This window comes from Rhinatrema bivittatum, chromosome 2 (genome assembly GCF_901001135.1).
Source record: "Rhinatrema bivittatum chromosome 2, aRhiBiv1.1, whole genome shotgun sequence".
Taxonomy (NCBI): domain Eukaryota; kingdom Metazoa; phylum Chordata; class Amphibia; order Gymnophiona; family Rhinatrematidae; genus Rhinatrema; species Rhinatrema bivittatum.
The window spans coordinates 288,095,405-288,120,562 of NC_042616.1; the positions used below are offsets into that span (position 1 = coordinate 288,095,405).

The following is a 25,158-nucleotide window of genomic DNA, read 5'->3' on the forward strand; positions in this document are numbered from 1 at the left end:
AATTGAGACACAGCATCCTGCACCTTGGATCCGAATAGGTTGTCTCCCAGGCAGGGAAGATCCATTAACTTCTCCTGGACCTCTGGTCTAAGGTCTGAGGCCTTGAGCCATGCCCATCTTCTGGCACTGATGCCTGATGCAGCCACCCTTGAAGCTGTCTCAAAGCCATCATAGGTAGCTCGGACTTCATGTTTTCCGGCCTCTAGACCTTTGTTGATGATGGCCTGTGCAGCCTCCTGGTATTGAGTGGGAAGAAATGAAACAAATTCTTCAATTTGTTTCCATAAGTTTCTTTGGTATTGGGTCATGTAGAGGTGATAGGACGAGATCCTAGAGTTCAACATTGTGCCTTGAAACACCTTATGACCCAGGGAATCCAGAAACCTATGGTCTTTACCTGGGGGGGTTTGATGAATGAACTCTTGTTCTTTTTTACCTTTTCTGCGCTGATTCCACGACCACTGATTGGTGGGGAAGTTGTGACTTTTGGTATCCAGGAGTGGATTGTACTAAATAAGTACTATCCATTCTTTTATTAACTGCAGGAACAGAGCAGGGATGTTCCCAGAGACGATGTTGTAGCTGTAAGAGAACATCATGAAATGGAATTGCCACCACTTGTTTTGGAGGGTCAACCAACTGTAGTACCTCCAAGGTCTGTTGTCTAGTATCCTGCTCTGTTTCCAATTTAAAGGGGATGGAGTCCGCCATCTCCTACACAAATGTGGTGAAAGTGAGATCTTCTGGAGGAGATTGTTTTCTGGGATGTGGTGGTGATGGGTCAGACATAAAAGCCTTCTGATGAAGTGTCTGAAGCAGTGTCACTCCATGTATCATATTCTGGAGTTTTCTGCTGAGGTTTTATGTGGGGGAGGAAGGCCAGAAGGTCCTGCTAAAGGGTCTTCAGGAGAAGAGTCCTCTTCCCTTGGATTAGATGGCAAAGAATCCAATAATTCCTGATATCTTTTCTGCAGTATGTTATGCAGTGCTGCCTCTGTGGATCCTGGAGCCCCAGGAAGGGGTGGCACCGTTGTTGGAAACATTGGTATCGAAGAAATTGGTGTCTTCGATGGTTTTTTCGTGCTCATCAATGCTTTTCCATTTTTTCCTCATGTTGGTGCAAGGGTGAAGATGGGCATCGGTATCGGAATCGATGAAGCCATCGTCATCGACGTAGTCTCTGAAAAGAGAGTAGGCATCGACATTGGAATCGACGGCGCGGACATCAGTGGCATCGATGTCACTGGCATCAGGGTTTTTTCCGGCATCGGGAGTAATCCCGGCTTCGGCGATGTCGCCAGTATTGATACTGCCATCATCGGTAAGGCTACCGGCATCGGTGAAGTCACCCGCGTAGGAGACGTCACCGGCATCGGCGGTATTGCCAGCATCGGCATGGTCGCCGGAACCTGTTCTTTTAGGGCTTGCATTACTGCTTCTTTAATGAGTGTAGTCAAGTACTGTGGTACGGGTGGAACGGTTGGTGCCGGTGGAGGAGGAGACAACATCTCCTGCGATGGCTGTGTAGGCTGTATTGAGGGAGGCCTAGATGACGGCAGTGTATCTTTATGTTTTGGCTGTTTCCCACTCGGTTCCTCCGGGGAGGGAACTAACGGAGATGTCGGGGCATGACGATGCCGATGCTTCTGTTTAGGCCTTACCTCGGTTACTGATTTTACCGATGACTTTGACGGTGTTGGTGATGCCTGATCCCCGGATCCTTCCAGTCGATGTTTTTTCAGCAGGATTTTCTTTGTAATCCCTGCTGGGGAAGATTTTGTTGATGTCGAAGGTGAAGGAATGAGTTGCAGGTGAAAAAGTTGTTCAATTTTTTCTTGCCGAAGTTTCCTGCCCTTCGGTGTCATTTCCTGACATTGCTGACAGGACGAAATATCATGTTTTTCGCCGAGACAGACGACACACTCGAGGTGTGGATCTGTGACTGACATGGTCCGATTACATGATGGGCATTTTTTTAAAACCCGAAGCCATGGTAGTATCGAAGGCCGTCGATGAAAAATGAAAAATATTTTGAGAGAAAAAAATCATTGTTTTTCAATGAGAAACGCTATGAATATCTCACCGTCCGGTGAGATAAAGTGAGAGTGAGATCCCATATGGGAGATAATTTTTTTTAAAGAAATGACTTTTCAGTCAGAATTGAGTATAGAAACTCAGAGGGCTCCTATCTCCGCAATGCTTACAGCAGCGCGGAAAAACGAAGACTAGAGTGAGACCCCTGTGGCAGAGAATATCATGGCATGCTGGGCATGCTCAGTGGCCTCACAGTGCCAGTCAAAAGTTTCTAGAAACTTTGACAGACGTTTTCCCGCAATAGGGCTCAGTCAGTGACGTCACCCATATGTGAGGATTAGCATCCTGCTTGTCCTAGGATAAAATAAAAATAAGCTGGGTAGCTTCATCAAAGAAAACACAAGAGGCCAAAGATGATCATGGGGACCAAATATGGCAAAATTTGACAAGTTTAGCCGTTTTTAACACCCAAAATTATCAGGCAAGCAGATGGGGGATATGACTAACCAAGGTCTTTGACCTAACCATATCGGCAAGACAGAGAAACAGAACTTCAGTGGATAAAACCAATACCACTGTGCTCCTCCCCACAATCCCCTGGCCAATTTATAATCAGGCATGCTTTTCAAAACCAGCATTCGAATATCCTGCCTAAACTGTTTATTCATCTCCTTAACTTGCCTGTTCAGAATTTTTCAACATGCAAATTTTGGCATTACTGAACAATATGCAAAGAACTACCTATGCTTCAATTCCTTGTTTGGGTCATATTTTACTTCAATTTATTATTTTTATGAACAGTAGCCGTTTGCTTCTTTTAAGAAGCATAAATATCTCCATTTAAAATACACACCAATTAATGACATTAAAATAAACAAACCCACCCAGACTCACACATACATACCATTGTTCAAGTTGAAGAGAAAACTGCACATGTACTTATCGTACACTTTCCCTCTTCGGTCTGCCTCATCCTGAGAAATAATCTAGAAGAAATACCACAAAGCAACAGGTGTTTTATGTTATCCTTCTAGTGGTTGTAAAAGGGCAAAAAACACTGGCTATGTCACAGCCAATATGCCAGTGGAGGTAACAACTTGTCAAGACAGTGGATTCATGACACGGTAATCTAGCAGGTGTGACATCCACCCTTTAACTGCAGCTCTACTTTTCCCCAATCTTTGTGAAGATGTCTTTCATATGTAGGCAGCAAAAAAAAAAAAAAGATGAAATTAAGATACCCCAAATCAAACACTGTGGGCATAGGTACAAAACGATATAGCAACTATTAGTAACTTTGGTATCCATTTCTCAGCACCCCTTTGTTTATTGAGATGTTGGGAAGAGGACCTGCTGAACAGACAGACATGTATACTTATTATATGTGTACTTCAGGCTGCAAGGATCACCATCACTTATTTTTGCAAATCGACCCCACAAACTGGCTATTGGCAAAGGGTGGTAGCAGAAACTACCGGAATGGAACAAACAACCTTTGCTCTTTAAAATAAACTGGAGTGATATGAGTTTATTTGGGGGGATTATTAGAAATGGAGAATCTGAACCGATGAGACATACTGGTTTTATAGCCCCCCCCCTAAGGTTCAAAAACTATCTGGTTTGTTCCATTGCTGTTCACAGTACATAGTGTACATGTTAATTTTTAAATTCTTTTGTTATTCAGGTTTGTGTCTTTAAATAAAGAGAAAAAAAAAAAAGGTGGCACTCATACCATCACAGGGACAAAGAAGCAATTAACACACCCAAGTTATAATAACAAAACTTCAACGTCATTGTAATTTTCTTACATTGCCCATACAATCAAAACTTCATCATCTTTATAGTCCAATGCCCAAGTAATTAAAAAACTTAAAAAAACTTAGTAGACCATGGCGAATATGGTATAGTAAGATAGTATCATTTGTTTGCTGAATATACATTACACATAGTGCTTGCTGAAAACAGACTATCTTGATTTTGATTTTTTGGAGATTTGGCTTTCTTCACACAGACTCTTGGAATTGTAAAGTGGGGATGCCATTGCCCTTAGAGACTTGGACATTCTCCTGGAAGCTGCCACCATATTGGGGGAAGTACACATTTATATTCTTCATATATTTCACTGCTACATACATATATGGATGTTAATATATTTTTTATTTTTTTGAGTTATTTGGATAGTGGACTATACTTATTGCAAAGTTTGATTATAGGGTAGATTTTCATAGGTGCACGCGCTTCCTGACGTGCACACATGGACGCAGAGATTTTATAACATGTGTGCGCCGGCGCGTGCATGTTATAAAATTGGCGGGCCGCGCGCAATTAAGGAGCAGACCGGGAGGGAACTTCCCTACCCCCTACCCTAACCTCCCTTCCCCTCTCCTCCCCACCCCGTCCCTATCCTAACTAACCCCGTTTTTGTTGTGTTACCTTTTATTCCTCAACAGGAGCAGTAGCAAGTTGCGCCTGCCAGTACCCTGCTGGCGTGCGCTTCACCGGCAAAGTGGCAAATGGCACCTCCAGCCCCTCCCCGGACTGCCCCTTTTATCCGGGCCCGGCACTTCAGCACGTAACAGATGTTACGCGCATGGCTGGGCCCCTTTGAATATGTGCACGCACGTTCCAGCCATGTGCGTAACCCCCATTTTTTACGCACACAGGGATTTAAAATTTGGCCGTATATGTATAGTGAAAGAAAACTATATGAACACTAAAGTTTAATTAGTAGAAACGTTCAAACATTTATGGGTACTAGGTCTGGTAAATGTTGCATTATCCCTATGATATGAGTGCCCCAGTTTCATTTAGATTTTCATGAAGAACAGAGTTTGATTTTGGGTATCTTGTCTTTTTTTCTTATTGAGTGAAGGATACCCAGGTGGATCGTTTGTTAATTTGTTTTCCTTTAATCCAGATAGATTGGTCTAGACAAGTGGATTATTCTCCACTGCCAACAAATGCAGGCAGAGAACACAGCCTTTTCTATGACGTCATCACTACTACATACAACTGGTGCAATCCAGAAAGAACCAGTATTCCTATGACATAGCATTGACCATAATCTAAATAAGAAACATGCAAAAAATTGAAAAAAAACCTTCAAGGAGATAGAGTGTGCTCCTACTGTGTTGCTGTTCCATCGAGCAATGTGCTGGACACCCTAGCCCCTGACATAATCTCTGAGGCCACTGGTGAGTTGAAAATCTGTCCTCCATCGGTGCTTTTTTGGCAGAAAGAGCGAGTGCTCTCACTGTTGGGCCGAAACAGCACAGTGTGCTAACCCACGTTTGGACGCATGTTTTCGACACGCTAGCTTTACCCCTTATTCAGTAAGGGGTAATAGCGTGTTGAAAACGCACGGCCAACCCCCCCGAAACTAATAGCGCCCGCAACATGAAAATGCATGTTGATGGCCCTATTAGTTAATCCCGCGCGATCCAGAAAGCAAAATGTGCAGCGAAGCCGCACATTTTACTTTAAAAAATTAACGCCTGCCCTAAGGCTGGCATTAATTTCTGCCAGCGCCAGGGAAGTGTACAGAAAAGCAGTAAAAACTGCTTTTCTGTACACCCTCTGACTTAATATCATAGCGATATTAAGTTGGAAGCCCCAAAAATAAAAAATAAAAAAAAATTTAAAATCGGCCCGCGGGTCGGAAGACGGATGCTCAATTATGCCGGCGTCCGTTTTCTGAACCCGTGGCTGTCAGTGGGTTTGAGAGCAGAAGCAGACAAAATTGAACGTCGGCTGTCAAACCTGCTGACAGCCGCCGCTCCTGTCAAAAAGGAGGCGCTAGGGACGCGCTAGTGTCCTTAGCGCCTCTTTTTACCGCGGGCCCTAATTTGCATAGGCCACCCTCCTGAATCGCACACCCAGGAGAGTGGCCCGTGCGTGTGCCAGGAGAGCAGGCGCTCGCTGGCTCTCCCGCTCATTTTTCTGTATCGGCCTGTGTGTTGCTGTTCCATCAGGCAGTGTGCTGGTCACCCCTAGCCCCTGATAATCTCTGTGGTCATTGGATATTAGAAAAGCTATTTTCCAGTGGCATGCCTTCACCAGTGTGCCTAAGCCACACACAAAGGGACACACCCCTTATGTTTTTTTTTGGGAGCTACTCTCTCCACTTTTACCTTTAGTCCCTCGAGATGAAGGGAAAGAAAAGGAAGACTACAGAAAGGTAGGCCCAACGATGCCTCACTCTACTCTCTACCTTCTCTACTTCGTAACAAATTTTTGAGACTTAATTTTTTTCAGTCCTATGTCGGGTATGCTGGAACTTGGGCTCTCAACTGTCTCTGTTCACCATGAGACGTCTGTCTCACTTAGTCCTGAAGGCTCTAGTCTTCCGCAGATGCAAAGCTTCAATCAATTAGGTGCTGGAGTAATAGAAGAAGAGCCTTCTGGAACTCCTTTACCCTCACCTGTTGGGTGCTCTGCATCAATAATGAAGCTCTATTATCTATACCTCTTTTGGTGAGACCTGCGATTATTACAATGGACTCAATATGGATTGTGATAACTAGATTAGAATCTTTTTTGTCTTCATGAACTTATAATGAGGGTATTGGGATTTCTAGGGAATTTGGCTTCTCAAGTTAACAATCATACTCATAAGTTATCTGATCATCCTGAGCAACTGGCAGGTTAGGGGGAAAGTTGGTACTAATTTTGAGACAAATGCTTCCTTCATCAAAGAAAATAAACTCATTCAAAGAAAATTAAAAATCTGGGTCATTATGTTAAAAGGCTGACTTTAAGATTTTTTAATTTTCCTTTCTGTGTAATGATTTCTCCTACGGAAATGTTAAACTGATTTTATATTGATTTTTTTAAAGTTTCTAAGGAAATGATACCTAGTATTAGTAAGCTGTATTTACCTGATGTAAAGGGAAACAATTCTGTAGATGAAGCTGTAGATAATGTATATATTGTAGCTTCACTTGATTTATCTGTTTTTCTGGAAAATTCTAGTTCAGTGGTAAAGGATAGAGGTACTCTTCTTGTATTTTCACAAGAATTTGACAAGCAATGGACTTTGAAACTTTTCTTCCGATCTAAAAATTCATTATTTTTGGGTTATACGATCTCCATTTTTCTTGACATAGTTAGAAAGACCTAAATGCATAGGAAAGTCAAATTTTGGCATTAGGTGTCTCTTTTTTGCTAAAATTGCCATGTAAATGCTTAAGTATGCAACAGCTAACTATTTTTTTTTATCCCATTGGGGAACTACAATATGTAATAGGGGGCACAACCTTTTTACAGCTTGCAGGAACTGAGTAACATCGATGCAACTAAGGCCCCTTGAGCTCTACCCCATAAACGACATTGCCGCTACCTGGACTTTCAGGGAATTTAAAGACAAACCTTCAACTAAACCCTGCTGAAGAAAGTCCAGAATGATAGAGATATTTACCCAAGGAGAAATGATTCATGATTCAAAGAGACGCCAGACTCTAACATAAGTCAAAGAGGTCTTTCAATTGGGTAGAAATTACCAAGATGAGGTAACTCTTCCTATGCAGTCACAACTTCTTAAGAGCCAAGCTGTAATGGAGATGGGTCTTCCATGACAACTGGACCCTGAAATAGGAGTCCTTGATCTCTGGAAAATCTGAGAGGTTGATTTATCTGCAACCTTATTAAATCCGCATAGCAAGGTCTTAGCCAATCTAGAGCTACTAATATAGCATGGACTTTTCCTCTCTCTATTCTTTTTGAAGTTCTCCCTATGAAAGGTCAAGGAGGAAATACATAAACCAACTTATCCTGTGGTCATGGCTGAACCAGGGTGTCTATGCCTTAGATGCTGAATTCTTTGGCTGAAAAACAGCAAGTTTTGGCATTCTTGTAGGTCATCCTCACGTCCACAAGAAGAGTGCCTCATCGGTCCACTATCTTCTGAAATGCCGACTGACTGAGTTCCCATCCGCCTGGATCTAGAAGATTCTTGATGAAGAATCAGCTTGTAAACTCTCTTGCTCTGCAATATGTACTGTTGGAAACTGAAGACTCTCACCCACTGAAATACAAGACTGGTCTCCTCGTATAGTCCTGGGTTCTGAGTGCCTCCCTTTCTGTTCACGTATGCTACTGCTTTTCTATTTTCAGAGAGCACTCTGACTGCTTGTCTTTTTTCCAAGAAAAGACACTATAGGATAGCTAGCCTTATGGCCCTTGTCTCCAACTTGCTGATGGACCAAGAGGTCTCCTCCTGAGACCAGCAAAGGAAAATTAGTTTCTTACCTGACAATTTTCGTTCCTGTAGTACCAAGGATCAGTCCAGACTGCTGGGTTATGCCTCCCCTCCAGCAGATGGAGTCAGAGAAAAGCTGAAAGGCACCCCCTAGATATACCAGTGTGCCACCTGCGATCCCTCAGTATATTTGATATCAAAGCAGAAGGAAACCAACCCTTTTTAGTCCAACCACTGACTAGATCAAGTAGCAACATCATCTAACAACAGCAACAAACTTGTCTCCCTATCTATTAAACTAGAAACAACCTCTGAACAACTTACCGTATAATCTGCAGCAACACTTGTATTTACAACCTGAAGGTGTAGAGCACTGCAAAAGAACGACCCGATAGAAACACGAGTGGACTCTCCTAAAGATATTGACTTGGGCGGGCGTCTGGACTGATCCTTGGTACTACAGGAACGAAAATTATCAGGTAAGAAACTAATTTTCCTTTCCCTGTACGTACCAGGATCAGTCCAGACTGCTGGGATGTACCCGAGCCGCCTTAAATGGGGTGGGACCCAGAAAGTCCCGTTCGAATCATGCTGCTCCCAAAGGACTCAGCCGACGGGCCACGAACATCCAAACGATAACGTCTAGCAAAAGTATGCAAGGATTTCCAAGTGGCCGCCCTGCAAATCTCCTGGCAAGACACCAACTGGCTTTCAGCCCATGAAGCCAACTGAGAACGCAGAGAATGAGCTTTCAGGCCATCGGGCACAGACTTAACACAACCAATGTGCGTGGACGCGATTGCGGTCTTCAACCATCATGCAATAGTCGTCTTGGATGCCTGAAGGCCCTTCTTGGGGCCATTCCACAACACAAACAGGTGATCCGACCTCCGAAACTCATTAGTCACCTCCAAATACCTCAGGAGTATACGACGGACATCCAAACGCCTCAAGTCCAGACCTTGAGAAGACTGGAGCTCCTCCTCCGAAAAGGAAGGCAATTCTACCGTCTGATTAACATGAAAAGACGATACCACCTTAGGTAAGAAGGAAGGAACTGTGCGCAACGACACACCAGACTCCGAAATACGCAAGAACGGTTCCCTACACGAAAGAGCCTGCAGCTCCGAAACACGACGTGCTGACGAAATGGCCACTAGGAATATTGTCTTGAGAGTTAAATCCTTCAAGGAGGCCCGCCTAATAGGTTCAAAGGGGGCAGTACAGAGACCACGAAGGACCAAGTTCAAGCTCCAGGAAGGACAGGGAATTCTCACAGGAGGACGTAGATTCCGAACTCCGAGCAAAAAACGAGCAACATCTGGATGACATGCCAGAGAGACTCCGTCAACCTTGCCCCTCAGGCAACCCAGAGCCGCCACCTGCACCCTAAGAGAACTGTAGGCCAGACCCTTCTTCAAACCAGCTTGCAAAAAGGTAAGGATATGCCTGATAGAAGTCTGTCGCGGCGAAATATTTAAGTCACAGCACCATGAGTCAAAGACCTTCCATACTCTAGCATAAGTAAGAGTAGTCGAGGATCTGCGCGCCCGAAGTAGTGTAGTAATAACCTCTTCGGAATACCCTTTCTTCCTCAACTGCCTCAGCTCATAAGCCAAGCTGCCAGACAAAAGCGATCCGCCTGATCGAAAAATACTGGACCCTGATGAAGGAGATTTGGAAGGTGACCTAGACACAGTGGCCCGACCACCGCCAAATTGACGAGATCCGCGAACCACGAGCGCCTTGGCCACTCCGGAGCCACGAGAATCACCAGTCCCAGATGTGATTCTGCGCCTTAACACCTTTTCCACTAGGGGCCACAGAGGGAACACATAAAGGAGAACATGAAGAGGCCACGGAAGTACCAGTGCATCTACCCCTTCTGAGCCGTGCTCCCGCCTTCGGCTGAAGAAATGTGCTGCCTTGGAATTTAGTCGAGTTGCCATCAAGACCAAGCGCGGCACCCCCCAACGCTGAGTTATGAGACACATCGCCTCAGCCGACAGCTCCCACTCCCCCGGATCTAGGTGCTGCCGACTGAGATAATCCGCCTGAACATTGTCCACACCGGCAATATGGGTGGCTGCGATGCGGGCTAAATGACGTTCCGCTCAAGCCATCAGCACTGATGCCTTGGCCGCCACCGGCCGACTCCTTGTGCCTCCTTGGCAGTTGATATATGCCACCGTGGTCGCGTTGTCCGATAGAACTCTCACCGCCCGACCGCATACCATCGGGAGGAGTTGATGCAAGGCCAGGCGAACCACCCTGGTCTCCAGGCGATTGATGGACCACGTGGCCTGGCGAGGAAACCACGTTCCCTGTACTGCGCTGGACTGACACACAGCCCCCCAGCCGGATAGACTGGCATCCGTTACGACTAACCAAGGTGGAGGTTTTAAGTCCACGCCCTGTAGGAGATGGTCCGGGATCAACCACCAGTCGAGGCTGGATCGGGCCGGCTCCATCAATGGTAACACCATGTCGTAATCCTTGGACCTGTGATCCCAACGAGAAGAAGTGCTCTTTGTAAAGTCCGCATATGCGCAAAAGCCCACAGTACCATCTCCAGAGTAGAAGCCATATGCCCAATGACTTGTAAATAATCCCAGGCCGTGGGTAACGGTAGATCCAACAGGTTCCGCACCTGTGCCATTAGATTGACCATCCGCTGATGTGGCAGGAACACCTTGCCTACCGAAGTGTCAAATCGGGCTCCCAAGAACTCCAATTGTTGGGTCGGTTTCAGCTGGCTTTTCTTGAAGTTGACTACCCAACCTAGCATCTGCAGTTGTTCCACCACCAGTCAAACCGCCCGCTTGCACAATGCTTCCGACTTCGCCCTGATGAGCCAATCGTCGAGATAGGGATGCACCAGTATTCCTTGCTGGCATAGAGACTCTGCAACAACCACCAGAACCTTGGTGAACACTCTTGGGGCCGTCGCCAACCCGAATGGAAGGGCACAAAACTGGAAATGATTCCCTAACACCATGAACCTCAGGTATCTCTGGTGACGCTCCCGGATCCCAATGTGGAGGTATGCCTCAGTTAGATCCAAAGAAGCCATCCACCTCACTGCCAGCCTCTGCTTCCAAAAATGCTTTGTGCATTAATAGCACAAATTGTGAAGAAAACGGGACTGGTCTCTTATCGGTGTCCCCTGCGGGTCTGGAGGGAAGGGGGGGGGGGGGTCGAGGGGCATCCAAGTCGATCGAACTGAGCGGGCTTAAGGCAGGCGGGGAGGAAGGAGGAGAATCCTCTGCCTCTGACGCTGTCCCCTCTATCGGCAACGCTTGCAAGATGGCCGCCGCCTCCTTCTCTGTGGGAGGCGGGGCTGTTGAGCGAGCATGGAGCACTCCCCGACGCCGCGCTGAGGGAACGCTGCGGGCAGCGCTCGGCCCCCGAGAGGGTCCCTCGCCCCCGGGAAGGCATCGGGAGCAGAGACCCTCTCGGGAGAGTCGCGCCCCCACCCCCCTGCAGGCCATACAGGCCGAAGACCGCGGCATGGAGAGCCGAGCCGGGAGACACGCGGTCAGAAAAAGCGCGCCAAAAGAAAGACACTGGCTCCTGAGGAAACAGCGCGCCAGGTGACCCTGCCACCCCCTCCGGAGTCCCCGGGCTGAACCGCGGCAGGCTGGGGCTGCAAGGGTAAGCCTACTACCTGCCCCCAACAGGAGTTAAGTGGCTCTGTGTTTTTTTGGTTTTTTTTCCAAGACCGTGGTCTGCTCCTAAAAGCCCCCTTCAGAGACTATCTCTGGAAAATTGCTACTGTGGGGGGAGGGTGACCAGCCCACCGGTAATCTCTCCCCCTGGCCACAGGGACTAACTAGCTCCGGGCAAATGGTGCGAGGGCAATGCCCTTCCAAGCCTGCCGCAAACCTGCCTTCTCGCTGCGCGTGCAAACCAATTGAAAACAGAACCTAACGTGTCCTAAACTTCCTGCATCTTATTTTATTTCATAATACATGAAAAAGATAAACTATTTGATCTAGTTAGGGATAATATATAAAAAACAAAACCTGGATAACCAATTTAGAAGGATCAGGACCGCAGGTTATGCCTCTCAATCTGCTGGAGTCAGAGAAAATACTGAGGGATCGCAGGTGGCACATTGGTATATCTAGGGGGTGCCTTTCAGCTTTTCTCTGACTCCATCTGCTGGAGGGGAGGCATAACCCAGCAGTCTGGACTGATCCTGGTACGTACAGGGAACCTCTATACAGTGTGTTCCCCATCCCAGTGATGGAATCAATGAGGGAGGTTCTGTGTTCACATTCCTCAAAACATTTTGGGGTGTTGACCACCAAAACAAACTCTTTTACTCCAGGAATGGCAGGGAAAGGCAGCAATCATAATCTTGAGATTGAGGTGACCAACGAGAGAGAAGATTGGAGAAGCCGCATGTGCGCCCTAGCCCACAGAACTAGATCCAAGATGGCAGCTATCAAACCTAGTATTTGAAGATAATGCCATGCTATGGGACCCTGTGGGCACAGAGATCTTCTGTACTTGATGGACAATCTTGGCCACCCACTCCGAGTTCAGATACATCCCGCTTATCTTTCGTAAGCTTATCAATCTACAAATTGAGCTCCTAGATCAGGGGTGGCTAACTCTGGTCCTCAAGAGCCACAAACAGGCCTCGTTTTCAGGATATTCACAATACATATGCATGAGATAAATGTGCATACCGTGGAGGAGGTGCATGCAAATATCTCATGCATATTCATTGTGGATATCCTGAAAACCAGGCCACTTTCTGACTCTTGAGGACTGGATTTGGCCACCTCTGTCCTAGATACTCCAGCGATCATGTATGGAGAAGTTTGCTCTTTGTAAAATTGATCACTCTGCCCCAAGTTTTCTAAAACTTGGACCACTCTATTGAATATCATAATAACTACTTCATAGGATTTGTCTGACCAGTCAATCATCTAGATAAGGATGCACTAAAATTCCCTCCTTTCTCAAAAAGACCATGATAACTACCATGACTTTGGTGAAAGCCCTTGGAGCCATGGCCAAACCAAAGGGGAGCTCTCTGAACTGAAAATGCTGCTCCAGAACACAGAAGCATAGAAATTTCTGATCACCTTTCCGAATGGGAATGTGAAAGTAAGCTTCTGATAGGTCCAGAGACAACATGAACAGCAGTCTCCATTCTGAAATGAGAGACATGAAAGACTATCTTATACTCCTATTAAATCGAGAATAGGTCAGTAAGATCAGTCTTTCTTTGGTACCACAAAATAAATGGGATAATGACCCTGAATGTGCTGTAGAACTGGAATCACAACCTTCAACAGCAGAAGCCTTTGTAGCTTCGCCTGTACTACTAACTTTTTGGCAGAAGAAGAGCAAGGAGAGACCATGAACACATATTGAACTGGGGCGGCTAGTTCCAACATATTTAAGACCTTCTGATCTGGAGTTAGGATCCTGGTTAAGAGGTGGTGTCTGAAAAACTTCCTCTGTCTTCATCTGCTGGAAGGGAGGCAAAACCCAGGAATCTGGACTGATCTGTGGTACTACAGGAACGAAAATTCGCAGGTAAGAACCAATTTTCCTTTCCCTGTATGTACCCAGATCAGTCCAGACTCCTGGGATATACCCTCTGGAGGAGGAGAGGGTAACAAGAGGGTTACCCTCTCCTCCTCCAGAGGGGAGGAGTTAGCAATCTGCTGTCGCTCACCCCGCCAGGAGGGCGGAGTTAGCAAACTGTTCTGCTTTTCTCCTGAAAAGGGGAGGAGTAGCAATATGTCATGATCTGCTCCTCCAGAGGGGAGGAGTTAGCTATCTGTAGTGCTGACCCCGCCAGGAGAGCAGAGTTAGTAATCTGTTAGCGAACTGCTGTTAGATACTCCTGTAAGTGAAGGAGGTAGCAATCTGTTATGGATCAAATCCCCAGGGAAGAGGAGTTGGCAATCTGTTCTATGACACTCTTCTGAGGAGAGGAGCTAACAATAGATATATTTTACTTCGCTACTGAGATAGCAATCTATCAAGCCTCCGCTACGGAGTAGCAATCTGTTATATATAGGCTGCTAGCAAGTCCCATAGAAAGAGAAGGTAGCTATCTATATAATACTTCCGTAAGCGGTGTTAGTGGTCGGTAGTGGTTGGCTCCCACAGAGTGATAGTAGTGTAAGGAATGACAACTTGGAGGAAATGGTGAATCCTTGGGCCGATGGCAGATGACAGCGCCCCCAGGAGGAGATCCTGAGAGGAACCACTGGCTAGGCTAGAATATGAAGTGAACACAAATAGTTCTTTATTAAGCTGGAAGCTGGACCACCAGAGGTGGCAGTAGTGAGTCGATGTGTTCGGCAGGGCTGAAGTCCTTCTGATACTGGAATATAATCTCTGGGTCGCTGAGCTGTAGAGAGAGACTAGAAGTAGTGAGTAGACAGAATATACTGGATACAAGATGGTACATTCACAATAGTAGATGTCTGCAATGGTCTCTATGCCACAGAGAGTCTTCAGTATATTCAGGAACAGGAGCCGTAGGCGAGCACTGGTTCCGCTAAACAGTCTGTAATAAGAACTCATAATAGCTGTATATGAAATGGCTTCTAGAGTAGAAGAGAGTCTGTAAAGGATTCTAGGAAAATGGGCCCTCGTGGAGCGAGTACCGGTTCCTATCTGCAATCTTGCCAATATAACTCTCGATCTCCGTACCTGCAATAACGTCTTGGATGGAAGGGAGTCTTCAAAGCTATAGGAATGTAGGCCCTCGTGGAGCGAGTACCGATTCCTATCTACAATAGAACTCACTGTGTTCACGTCCGCGATCGCTTCCAGGCAATGAGGAGTCTTCTGAGTATTCCGGCAATCTGAAATCAAGAAGAGATAGCGGAGCCCCGTGGAGCGGGTACTCCTGGTAAGTTTGAAAAGGCCGAGCAGTGGGGAAGGATTCCCTGGCTGACTCGGATCGTTGTTGCAAGTATCGTGGACTGCTGAAGCAAGTCCTTATGGAGTTCCTTGCTAACTCATTAGAGGTTAGCAAACAAAGATCTTTTAAAGTGGAAATGGATGACGTCACTACGGGGGGATGCCCCAGAGGTTCGCGCCCTTGCTGGTACAAAGTTTGGAGCACGCGCGCACGCGCCCTTACGTCATCAGGAACATCCGTAGCGTCAAGCCAGCCCGGGGACACCTGGACCAAGAGGCAGGGAGAAGCCGCGGCTGCATCTGTCCATCAGAGCTGAAGGGAGTCGCTCCCAAGGTAGAGAGGGTGGAGCGAGGGGCGAGAAGAAGCACGAACGCAACACTTCCCTAACCGGGGTGGGACTGCGAGAGTCCCACTCAAAGGACACGATCACCGAAGCTACTGATGTCGGAAATTTGGACATCCAACTGGCGAGTGTCTGGCAAAGGTGTGCAATGACTTCCAAGTAGCCGCCCTGCAAATCTCTTGTGGCAACACTAACTGACATTCTTCCCAGGAAGTCGCCTGGGAACAGGTAGAATGAGTCCATAACCCTTCCAGGATAGGCCAACTGCAACATATGTAAGCGGAACTGATCTCCTCTTTCAGTAGGCTTTGAGGCCTTATGACCCTTTTTTGGCACCACTCCACAGCACAAAAAGGTGATCCCACAATCTAAAGCAGCTAGTGACTTCCAGATATTGCAACAAAGCTCTCCTGACATCTAGACGACGCAGCTCCTTTGCCTGAGGCGTACCAGCCTCCAGATTTGGGAAAGCTGGAAGTTCCACTGACTGACTCAAATAAAACTCCAAAATGACCTTTGGCAAAAAGGAGGGAACTGTCCGCAAGGATACTCCAAAGTCCGAAATTCGTAGGAAGGGTTCTCTGCAAGATAGGGCTTGAAGTTCTGACATTTGTCTAGCTGAACAAATTGCCACTAGGAAAACCACTTTCAAAGTGAGATCTTTTATGGTAGCCCTTTTGAGGGGCTCAAAAGGCACAGCACACAAGCCCTTGAGAACGAGATTGAAGCTCCAAGAGAGGCAAATCTTGCGAGTGGGGGCTGAAAGTGTTTCGCTCCTCGCAGGAAACACATGACATCCAGATGCGCAGCCAAGGATGCTCCCTCAACCTTGCCTAATAAACAAACTAGAGCCGACACCTGAACCCTCAGGGAATTGAAGGACAGGCCTTTTGATAGACCCTTTTGCATAAAGGCTAAGATCTGTAGCACAGACACTCTCCGAAGGGCAATATCCTGCTCCGAACACCAAGACTCAAAGACCCTCCACACCCTGCCATACGCCAGGGAGGCAGAGGTCTTGCAAGCTCACAGCAGAGTAGAAATAACATCCTCCGGAGATCCTTTCTTTCTTAATTGCCTCCTTTCAAAAGCCAAGCTGCTAGACAAAAGCAATCCGCATGATTGAAAAATATATGGCCCTGCCTTAGAAGACTTTGTAGATGGCCCAGCTTCAGGGGTCCGTCCACTGCGAGATTAACTAGATCAGCAAACCAAGGCCGTCGTGGCCACTTCGGGGCCACAAGAATCACTCTTCCTGAGTGGACCTCTATTCTTCTTAGAACCTTGACCACCAGAGGCCAGGACAGAAATACATAAATTAGAACCTTGCGAGACCATGGCAGAACTAGGGCATCCACCCCTTCTGCCTTGTACTCCCTTCTGCGACTGAAGAAGCGTGGTGCCTTGGCATTCTTGTGGGTCGCCATGAGATCCAGGTGAGGCTTGCCCCACCTTTTGAGATGAGGGTTATCGCTTTGTCTGACAGCACCCATTCTCCGGGCTCTGACTGCTGCCGCCTCAGAAAATCCACCTGCACATTGATGGAATCCGCTATGTGCGATGCCAATAACAAGGTGAGATTCAGTTCCGCCCAGGACATCAGCATCTCCTCTTCTCTTGGTGCCCCCTTGGCAATTGATGTAAAAAAAGTAAAAAATGTCCAAGAGGCGTGGTCATTGTTAAAAAATACCATTCTAGAAGCACAGTCCAGATGTATTCCACACATTAAGAAAGGTGGAAAGAAGGCAAAACGATTACCGGCATGGTTAAAAGGGGAGGTGAAAGAAGCTATTTTAGCCAAAAGATCTTCATTCAAAAATTGGAAGAAGGATCCAACAGAAGAAAATAGGATAAAGCATAAACGTTGGCAAGTTAAATGTAAGACATTGATAAGACAGGCTAAGAGAGAATTTGAAAAGAAGTTGGCTGTAGTGACAAAACCTCACAGTAAAAACATTTTTAAATATATCCGAAGCAGAAAGCCTGTGAGGGAGTTAGTTGGACCACTAGATGATCGAGGGGTTAAAGGGGCACTTAGAGAAGATAAGGCCATCGCGGAAAGATTAAATGATTTCTCTGCTTCGGTGTTTACTGAAGAGGATGTTGGGGAGGTACCCGTAATGGAGGTTTTCATGGGTAATGATTCAGATGGACTGAATCAAATCACGGTGAACCTAGAAGATGTGGTAGACCTGATTGACAAAACTGAAGAGTAGTAAATCACCTGGACCGGATGGCATACACCCCAGAGTTCTGAAGGAACTAAAAAATGAAATTTCAGACCTATTAGTAAAAATTTGTAACCTATCATTAAAATCATCCATTGTACCTGAAGACTGGAGGATAGCAAATGTAACCCCAATATTTAAAAAGGGCTCCAGGGGCGATCTGGGAAACTACAGACTGGTTAGCCTGACTTCAGTGCCAGGAAAAGTAGTGGAAAGTGTTCTAAACATCAAAATCACAGAACATATAGAAAGACATGGTTTAATGGAACAAAGTCAGCATGGCTTTACCCAGGGCAAGTCTTGCCTCACAAATCTGCTTCACTTTTTTGAAGGAGTTAATAAACATGTGGATTTTTCAGAAGGCGTTTGACAAAGTTCTTCATGAGAGGCTTCTAGGAAAAGTAAAAAGTCATGGGATAGGTGGCGATGTCCTTTCATGGATTGCAAACTGGCTAAAAGACAGGAAACAGAGAGTAGGATTAAATGGACAATTTTCTCAGTGGAAGGGAGTGGACAGTGGAGTGCCTCAGGGATCTGTATTGGGACCCTTACTTTTCAATATATTTATAAATGATCTGGAAAGAAATACGACGAGTGAGATAATCAAATTTGCAGATGACACAAAATTGTTCAGAGTAGTTAAATCACAAGCAGATTGTGATAAATTGCAGGAAGCCCTTGTGAGACTGGAAAATTGGGAATCCAAATGGCAGATGAAATTTAATGTGGATAAGTGCAAGGTGATGCATATAGGGAAAAATAACCCATGCTATAATTACACAATGTTGGGTTCCATATTAGGTGCTACAACCCAAGAAAGAGATCTAGGCGTCATAGTGGATAACACATTGAAATCGTTGTTTCAGTGTGCTGCGGCAGTCAAAAAAGCAAACAGAATGTTGGGAATTATTATAAAGGGAATGGTGAATAAAACGGAAAATATCATAATGCCTCTGTATCGCTCCATGGTGAGACCGCACCTTGAATACTGTGTACAATTCTGGTCGCCGTATCTCAAAAAAGATATAATTGCGATGGAGAAGGTACAGAGAAGAGCTACTAAAATGATAAGGGGAATGGAACAGCAAGGAGGGCATCCTGAAACCCTGAACAGGTTTGGTGGAAGGACGTTGGGTAGTTAAACTGAAAACAAGTTGCGTAGAACAGATTGGCCGAAGGTATGGAGAGAACTCCAGGTAGCAGCCTTACAAATATAAGCAAGCGGCATTGAACGGAGGTGCCCCATTGATGTTGCCATGGCCCTGATAGAGTGTGCTTTCAAACGGTCTTGCAGCGGAATACCTGCTTGCTGGAAGCAAAAAGAAATACAGTCCGCTAACCAGGAGGAGAGGGTCTGCTTTCCCACAGGATTTCCCAATTGTGTCGAAAGAAACAAACAATTGAGTGGGTTTCCTGTGGGCAGACGTGCGGTCTAGATAGAAGGCTAGGGCACGTTTGTAGTCCAAGGAATGCAGAGCCTGTTCTCCTGGGTTGGAATGGAGCCTGAGAAAAAAGGTGGGTAGGATGATGGATTGATTAATATGAAATTCCGATACTATCTTTGGTAAAAACTTAGGGTGAGTGCGAAGCACTACCCTGTCATGAAGAATTTTAGTGTAAAGCGGGTAGGTAACTAAAGCCTGCAACTCACTAATTCTATGAGCCGAGGTAATAGCGAGAAGAAAAACTACTTTCCAGGTGAGATAGCGGACATCACAAGAGTGGAGAGGCTCAAACAGAGGTTTCATGAGCCGCCCCAAAATCACGTTAAGGTCCCAAGCAGGGGCCGGAGGGCGCAGTGGAGGTTTTAAGTGGAGCAAGCCTCTCATGAAGTATGTTACTAAGGGTTGTGTTGAAATAGCGACATCCCCCACGCACTTATGAAACGCGGCTACCGTGCTGACATGCATCCTGATGGAGGAAGTTTTCAGGCCTGACTCTGACAGGTGCCAAAGATAGTCCAGAAACTTCGCCATGGAACAAGTGAAGGGGTCTATGGACATGGAAGGGCACCAGATCGTAAACCTCTTCCATTTAGAAAGATAAGACCTTCTCGTGGAAGGCTTTCGTGAAGCTACCAGGACTCGGGACACCGACTCTGAAAAGTTAAGAGGTTGGAGTATTAACCTTTCAACATCCAGGCAGTCAGAGATAGGGGCTGGAGGTTGGGGTGGCGCAGGTATCCATCGTTCTGAGTTATCAGAAGTGGATCCATCCCCAGAAGAATGTGCCGGCGTACTGATAGGTCCTGGAGGATTGGGAACCACACTTGGCGTGGCCAGTGAGGGGCTATTAGAATCATTAAGCCCTTGTCCCTCCGTAACCTCATGAGAGTCTTCGATATGAGTGGAAGAGGAGGGTACGCGTAGAGGAGACCGCTGGCCCACGAGAGGAAGTAGACAGCCCAAGGGTACCATCTTGAACTTTTCCCTTTGTAGATACTTGTTTAGGGCGCGAAGGTCCAGGATTGGACGAACGCCACCTGACCTTTTTGGGATGAGGAAATACTGGGAATAGAACCCCTGCTCCTGCTGGGAGAGGGGCACTGGTTCTATTGCACGGGACTGGAGGAGGGTTGAAACCTCCTGTTCTAGAAGGGGAGCGTGGTTGGACGATCCCCACGTCAGCCGAGGTGGGGAGTCCGCTGGTACAGTCAGGAAGTTGAGGTGGTAACCCTGAGTGACTACCGCAAGCACCCACTGATCGGTGGTAACTGTGTGCCAAATGTTGGTGAAGTGGCACAATCGACCGCCGACCGGTACAGATGGAAGAGGAGGTTGGCATATGCTCTCCAGGGAGGAGTCAAAACCCTGAAGCTGGTCCCAGCTGAGGAGCTGGCTGGGTCTTCTGAGGTTGGGATTGTCTGGACTGACCTTTTTGGTAAGGCCATGCTGGGCATGCCCAGTAGGTGCCAGTCAAAGTTCTAGAAACTTTGACAAAAGTGTTCCGTGATTGGGCTCCATCCTGTGATGTCACCCATATGTGAGGACTACCATCCTGCTTGTCCTGTGAGAATCCAGGAATCTTGCAAGTGCAGTAGAATTTATAAATTCATTCTCATGTTGAGTGGTATTTAGTTCTTTTACACCACAACCAAAATCAAACAAGGGTCTCTCTTCCCATGAAAATGACCTTAAAAATACAAGAGTTCAAGCATGAATATTCATGAACAAAAACTATAATCTTATCCCATGGTTTGGCAGCAAATTTGCAGTATTATAAACAGACAAAAAGGCTTGGCCACACCACAGGGCATCAAACTTGAGCTTTTACACAATGTTGGGTGGAAAGAGAGAGAAGGTGTTTGCTTCTAGTGCAGCAATACCTGCTAGCACAAGATTAGTGCTGAGAGTCAAGTCTCCGAGGAAAGGCTTCACTTCATCCCATTTCTAATAAATTAACCAGTGTTAACCTGGCAAGCCATTTGGAGTAAGGGGAGAAAGGGGTGGGGAGGTCATAAAATGGAAAAATGAGGGGAGGGATTGGGTTAGCTAGAAACACAGTTTCACACATTGAAATCAATATTCAGACACCATCCGGATAGCAAAGTTAGCCAGATAAACTTATCAGTATAACTTTGGAGGTATATTCAATAGTGCAGCCGTACTATTGAATATAACTAGCTATCAAACGGGCCGATACAGTACCGTGCACTCCGATGGACAGCACTGTTAACCCTCCATTGGACGCGCATTTTCCCCTTACCCCTTATTCAGTAAGGGGCCGAAAACGCGCGTCCAACCCGCATGTTGATGGCCCTATTAGGTATTCCCGCGCGATTCAGAAAACAAAATGTGCAGCCAAGCCGCACATTTTGCTTTCAGAAATTAGCGCCTACCCAAAGGTAGGCGCTAATTTCTTTGGGCACCGGGAAAGTGCACAGAAAAGCAGTAAAAACTGCTTTTCTGTGCACCCTCCGACTTAATATCATGGTGATATTAAGTCGGAGGTCCCGAAGGGTAAAAAAAGTAAAAAAAAAAATAAAATTTGAAGTTGGCCCAAGGCTGTCGGGTCGAAAACCAGACGCTCAATTTTGCCGGTGTCTAGTTTCCGAGCCCTTGGCTGTCAGCAGGCTCGAGAACAGCCGCCAGCAAAATTGAGCGTTGGCTGTCAAACCCGCTGACAGCCGCCGCTCCAGGCCAAAAGGAGGCGCTAGGGACACGCTAGTGTCCCTAGCGCCTCCTTTTGCCTGTTTCTACCGCCGGGCCTCATTTAAATACAGAATCGCGCGCACAGGCGCGTGGCCTGTGCGCGCGCCGGGAGAGCAGGCGTTTGCCCGCTCTCCCACGGACTTTACTGAATTTGCCCGAATGTTAGCTGGTAACTATAGCCAACTAATTTTAGAGCAGCTCTTTGGCCTAACCAGATTTAGCCGGCTAAGTCATCCGGCTAACTCTGATTATTGGAGTTAGCTGGTTAGCTTAGCCGGCTAACTCAATTCCTCCCAATTACGCCCCCTGGAACGCCTCTAATTTATCCAGCTAGCCACCTAATTTATCCAGCTAAATTTTAGCTGGATATGTGCCCAAATATTCATTTAATTGGCTAATGTCTGAGTTAGCTGGATAAATGCTTTTGAATATGGACCTCATTATTATTATTAATCAATCATCTTTTGCTGAGCACATACCGGATGTACACAGCACAGTAGAGACACAGATAATTGACAATCCCTGCTCCTTTGAGCTTTAGTCTAGGCAAGACAGATATACAAAGAAAGATACAACAAAAAACATGAGGTACATAGGAACAAAAGCTTCTTACTTCACCACAATATTCAGAGATGAATTCATTCTTCTGCACAGGGTCTTTGATAAAAATTCCCCAGCCTGCCACATCAGAAGGCGCTAACAGTAAGTGCTATAGAAGAGGTAAATAAATATATATGAGATTTTTGCAAAATATGCCTGTACGCAAGTATGTATATCAGAAGATTGAGAGTAAATACCTGAGATTTTAACCTCATTTGCAGCTATTTTTTTCCTTGCCATTTTATGAAAGAACAAAGATGCCAAGAAAAAAAATCTCCTTTAGTACACACTCCAAAAAAACCTCTGGAACTCTTACAGAGTTCCCACATGGGGGACATACAATAAACGTAGGGACCTTTGTTTTCAGTTTTTATTTTATTTTTCATGGGATTTTCAATGCTATAACAAAAGAAAACAGTGAGAAAATGACTTTTCCACTGATTTTCTCCTGTTTGTTACAACAAAGTTATTTTTTAATTGATTTATTTTTGTAGTAACACCGGAATTCCCAGGGAATAAAATAAAAACCGCAAAAAATGGTCCCTAAATATATTCCAGAAAAGTGACCTAGTTGATTTAATTGGCTGCTATATTTTCTAGCACAGTGGTTCTCAACAGGTGTGTCGGGAGGTCCTGGAAGGTGTGTCGCAGGGCCAGCAGACGGCTGCCTCCTTATCAGTCCAGGTGGGAGTTGGTTGACTTCTTACATTGGGCCTGATGGGAGGTGACTCTCACTTCCTTCTTTTCTTTCTGGCCCAAGTGGGAGACTGTTTCCTCCTTCACCCAGATCAGAGTGAGACATTGCCAGCTCCTGCTGTTCTGGGCCTGATGGGATGCAAACTTTCTCTTCCCCTCCTCTGTCTGGAAGTGAACCTACTGGTGATCTTTTCACCCTGTGGAGGGAGGGGGAAAGGAGGTTGGGGATGCTGGGAAGATGAAGGTGGAATGGAGAGGGAGTGTGGGAGCTGCTAAGCAGGAAGGGGTGGGAAACAGGGGGTCGGGGTAGCTGGGCAAGCAAGGAGATGGGATGAAGGGGGCAGGGAGAATCAAGGAGGGGAGAGAGGAAGCATAGGGAAGATAATGTGGGGTGTCAGGAATGTTGGGCAGGGATATGAGTGTGAGTAGATGATTGAAAGGGAGTAATTGGGAAAAGAGAAGGATGTTGGTGGCATGGAAGGGGAGTGACAGGGTGCAAGAGCCATAATATGTCAGTTTTGGGAATGTGCATTTCTCCTACCTTTATACTTTGCTTAATGTAGGAGGATATTATTTCGGTTTCTAGCTCTCCAGTTTTAGACTGCTTGCAGAGTAGCTATTTGAGGTTTCCATCTCAGTTTTTGTCTCCACATTTGTAATTTGTGGTCTTTTATTCTGTATTTGTTGAAGGTCGGATTTGTATGTGTGACTGAAGTATTTTACTAGTAGGTAGGGATTTGTATCAATCTTCTTTGTTGCATTTTCTCATTCTCAATAGGACATGCATTGGTGCTGCACTACTGTCTTTTCATAGAAAGGGCTACTGGGTAACAGGCAGAACAAAAAGGAATGAATTGCAGTAATTGAGTCTGGTTAGGACTACAGCTTGGAGAACTGGCCAAAAATCATCAGCTGACTATAATGGTTTCAATTGACATAGCATATAGAGCTTGTACCATTCAGTACAGGTTATACCTTGCATACATTTGGTGCATACTCGGACATCCTCAACTCGGTACTCACCCATATGTGAGCACTACCATCCTGCTTGTCCTGTGAGAAAGCAAATGTTGCTTACCTGTAACAGGTGTACTCACAGGACAGCAGGATGTTAGACCTCACATAAGGGTGACATCACAGGATGGAACCCAATCATGGAACACTTCTGTCAAAGTTTCCAGAACTTCGACTGGCCCCTACTGGGCATGCCCAGCATGGCATTAACCCTGCAGCCAGCAGGGTCCCCCTTCAATCTTGTTAAAAAGCTACAGGTAGTGCCGAAAATAAAATAAGAAAGCGTTATGACCCCCATCACTGCGGGGCGGCGGGCGGGTTTCGTGAGGACTAGCATCCTGCTGTCCTGTGAGTACACCTGTTACAGGTAAGCAACATTTGCTTTCTCACAGGACAAGCAGGATGGTAGTGCTCACATATGGGTGAGTACCGAGTTGAGGATGCCCGAGTATGCACCAAATGTATGCAGGCGTGCAAGGCACTAGGCCTGGGATGAAATTTGGCCAAGGACATCCTGAACCCCACCAGGCAGGCGGAAGGGTGTTGGTACGTCACATTGTAAATAGGTTGCGCAAGACAGACTGGCCGAAGATGGAATCTTGTCTTCCGGCTTTTTCTAAGCAATAATGGGCTGTAAAGGTATGGAGAGAACTCCAGGTTGCAGCCCTGCAGATGTCAGGAAGCGGCACCGAGCGTAGGTGTGCTACTGAAGTTGCCATGGCCCTCACAGAGTGTGCTTTAACACGGTCTTGAAGTGGAATGCCCGCTTGCTGATAGCAAAAGGATATGTAGTCCGCCAACCAGGAGGAGAGAGTCTGTTTACCCACAGGCTGCCCCAATTTGATAGGATGGAAAGAGACAAATAATTGAGTGCTTTTCCTATGGGCAGCTGTACGGTCTAGGCAGAACGCTAAAGCCCGTTTGCAGTCAAGGGTATGCAGAGCCTGCTCTCCTGGATTGGAATGGGGCCTGGGAAAAAAGGTAGGTAGTATAAT

At 46.2% G+C, this 25,158-nt stretch overlaps 1 protein-coding gene across 15 annotated transcripts in view; it reads right to left on the reverse strand.

Moving 5' to 3' along the window:
- Positions 1-25,158, reverse strand: part of EZH2 (enhancer of zeste 2 polycomb repressive complex 2 subunit) — a 425,637-nt gene that overhangs the window by 40,462 nt on the left and 360,017 nt on the right. For all 15 annotated transcript variants that reach the window (XM_029589584.1, XM_029589586.1, XM_029589588.1 and 12 more), the window contains 2 exons: positions 22,467-22,562; positions 2,939-3,020 (listed from right to left, as the gene is read on the reverse strand). In XM_029589584.1, the coding sequence (XP_029445444.1) occupies positions 2,939-3,020; positions 22,467-22,562 (178 nt within the window). The remainder of the gene's footprint in view (positions 1-2,938; positions 3,021-22,466; positions 22,563-25,158) is intronic.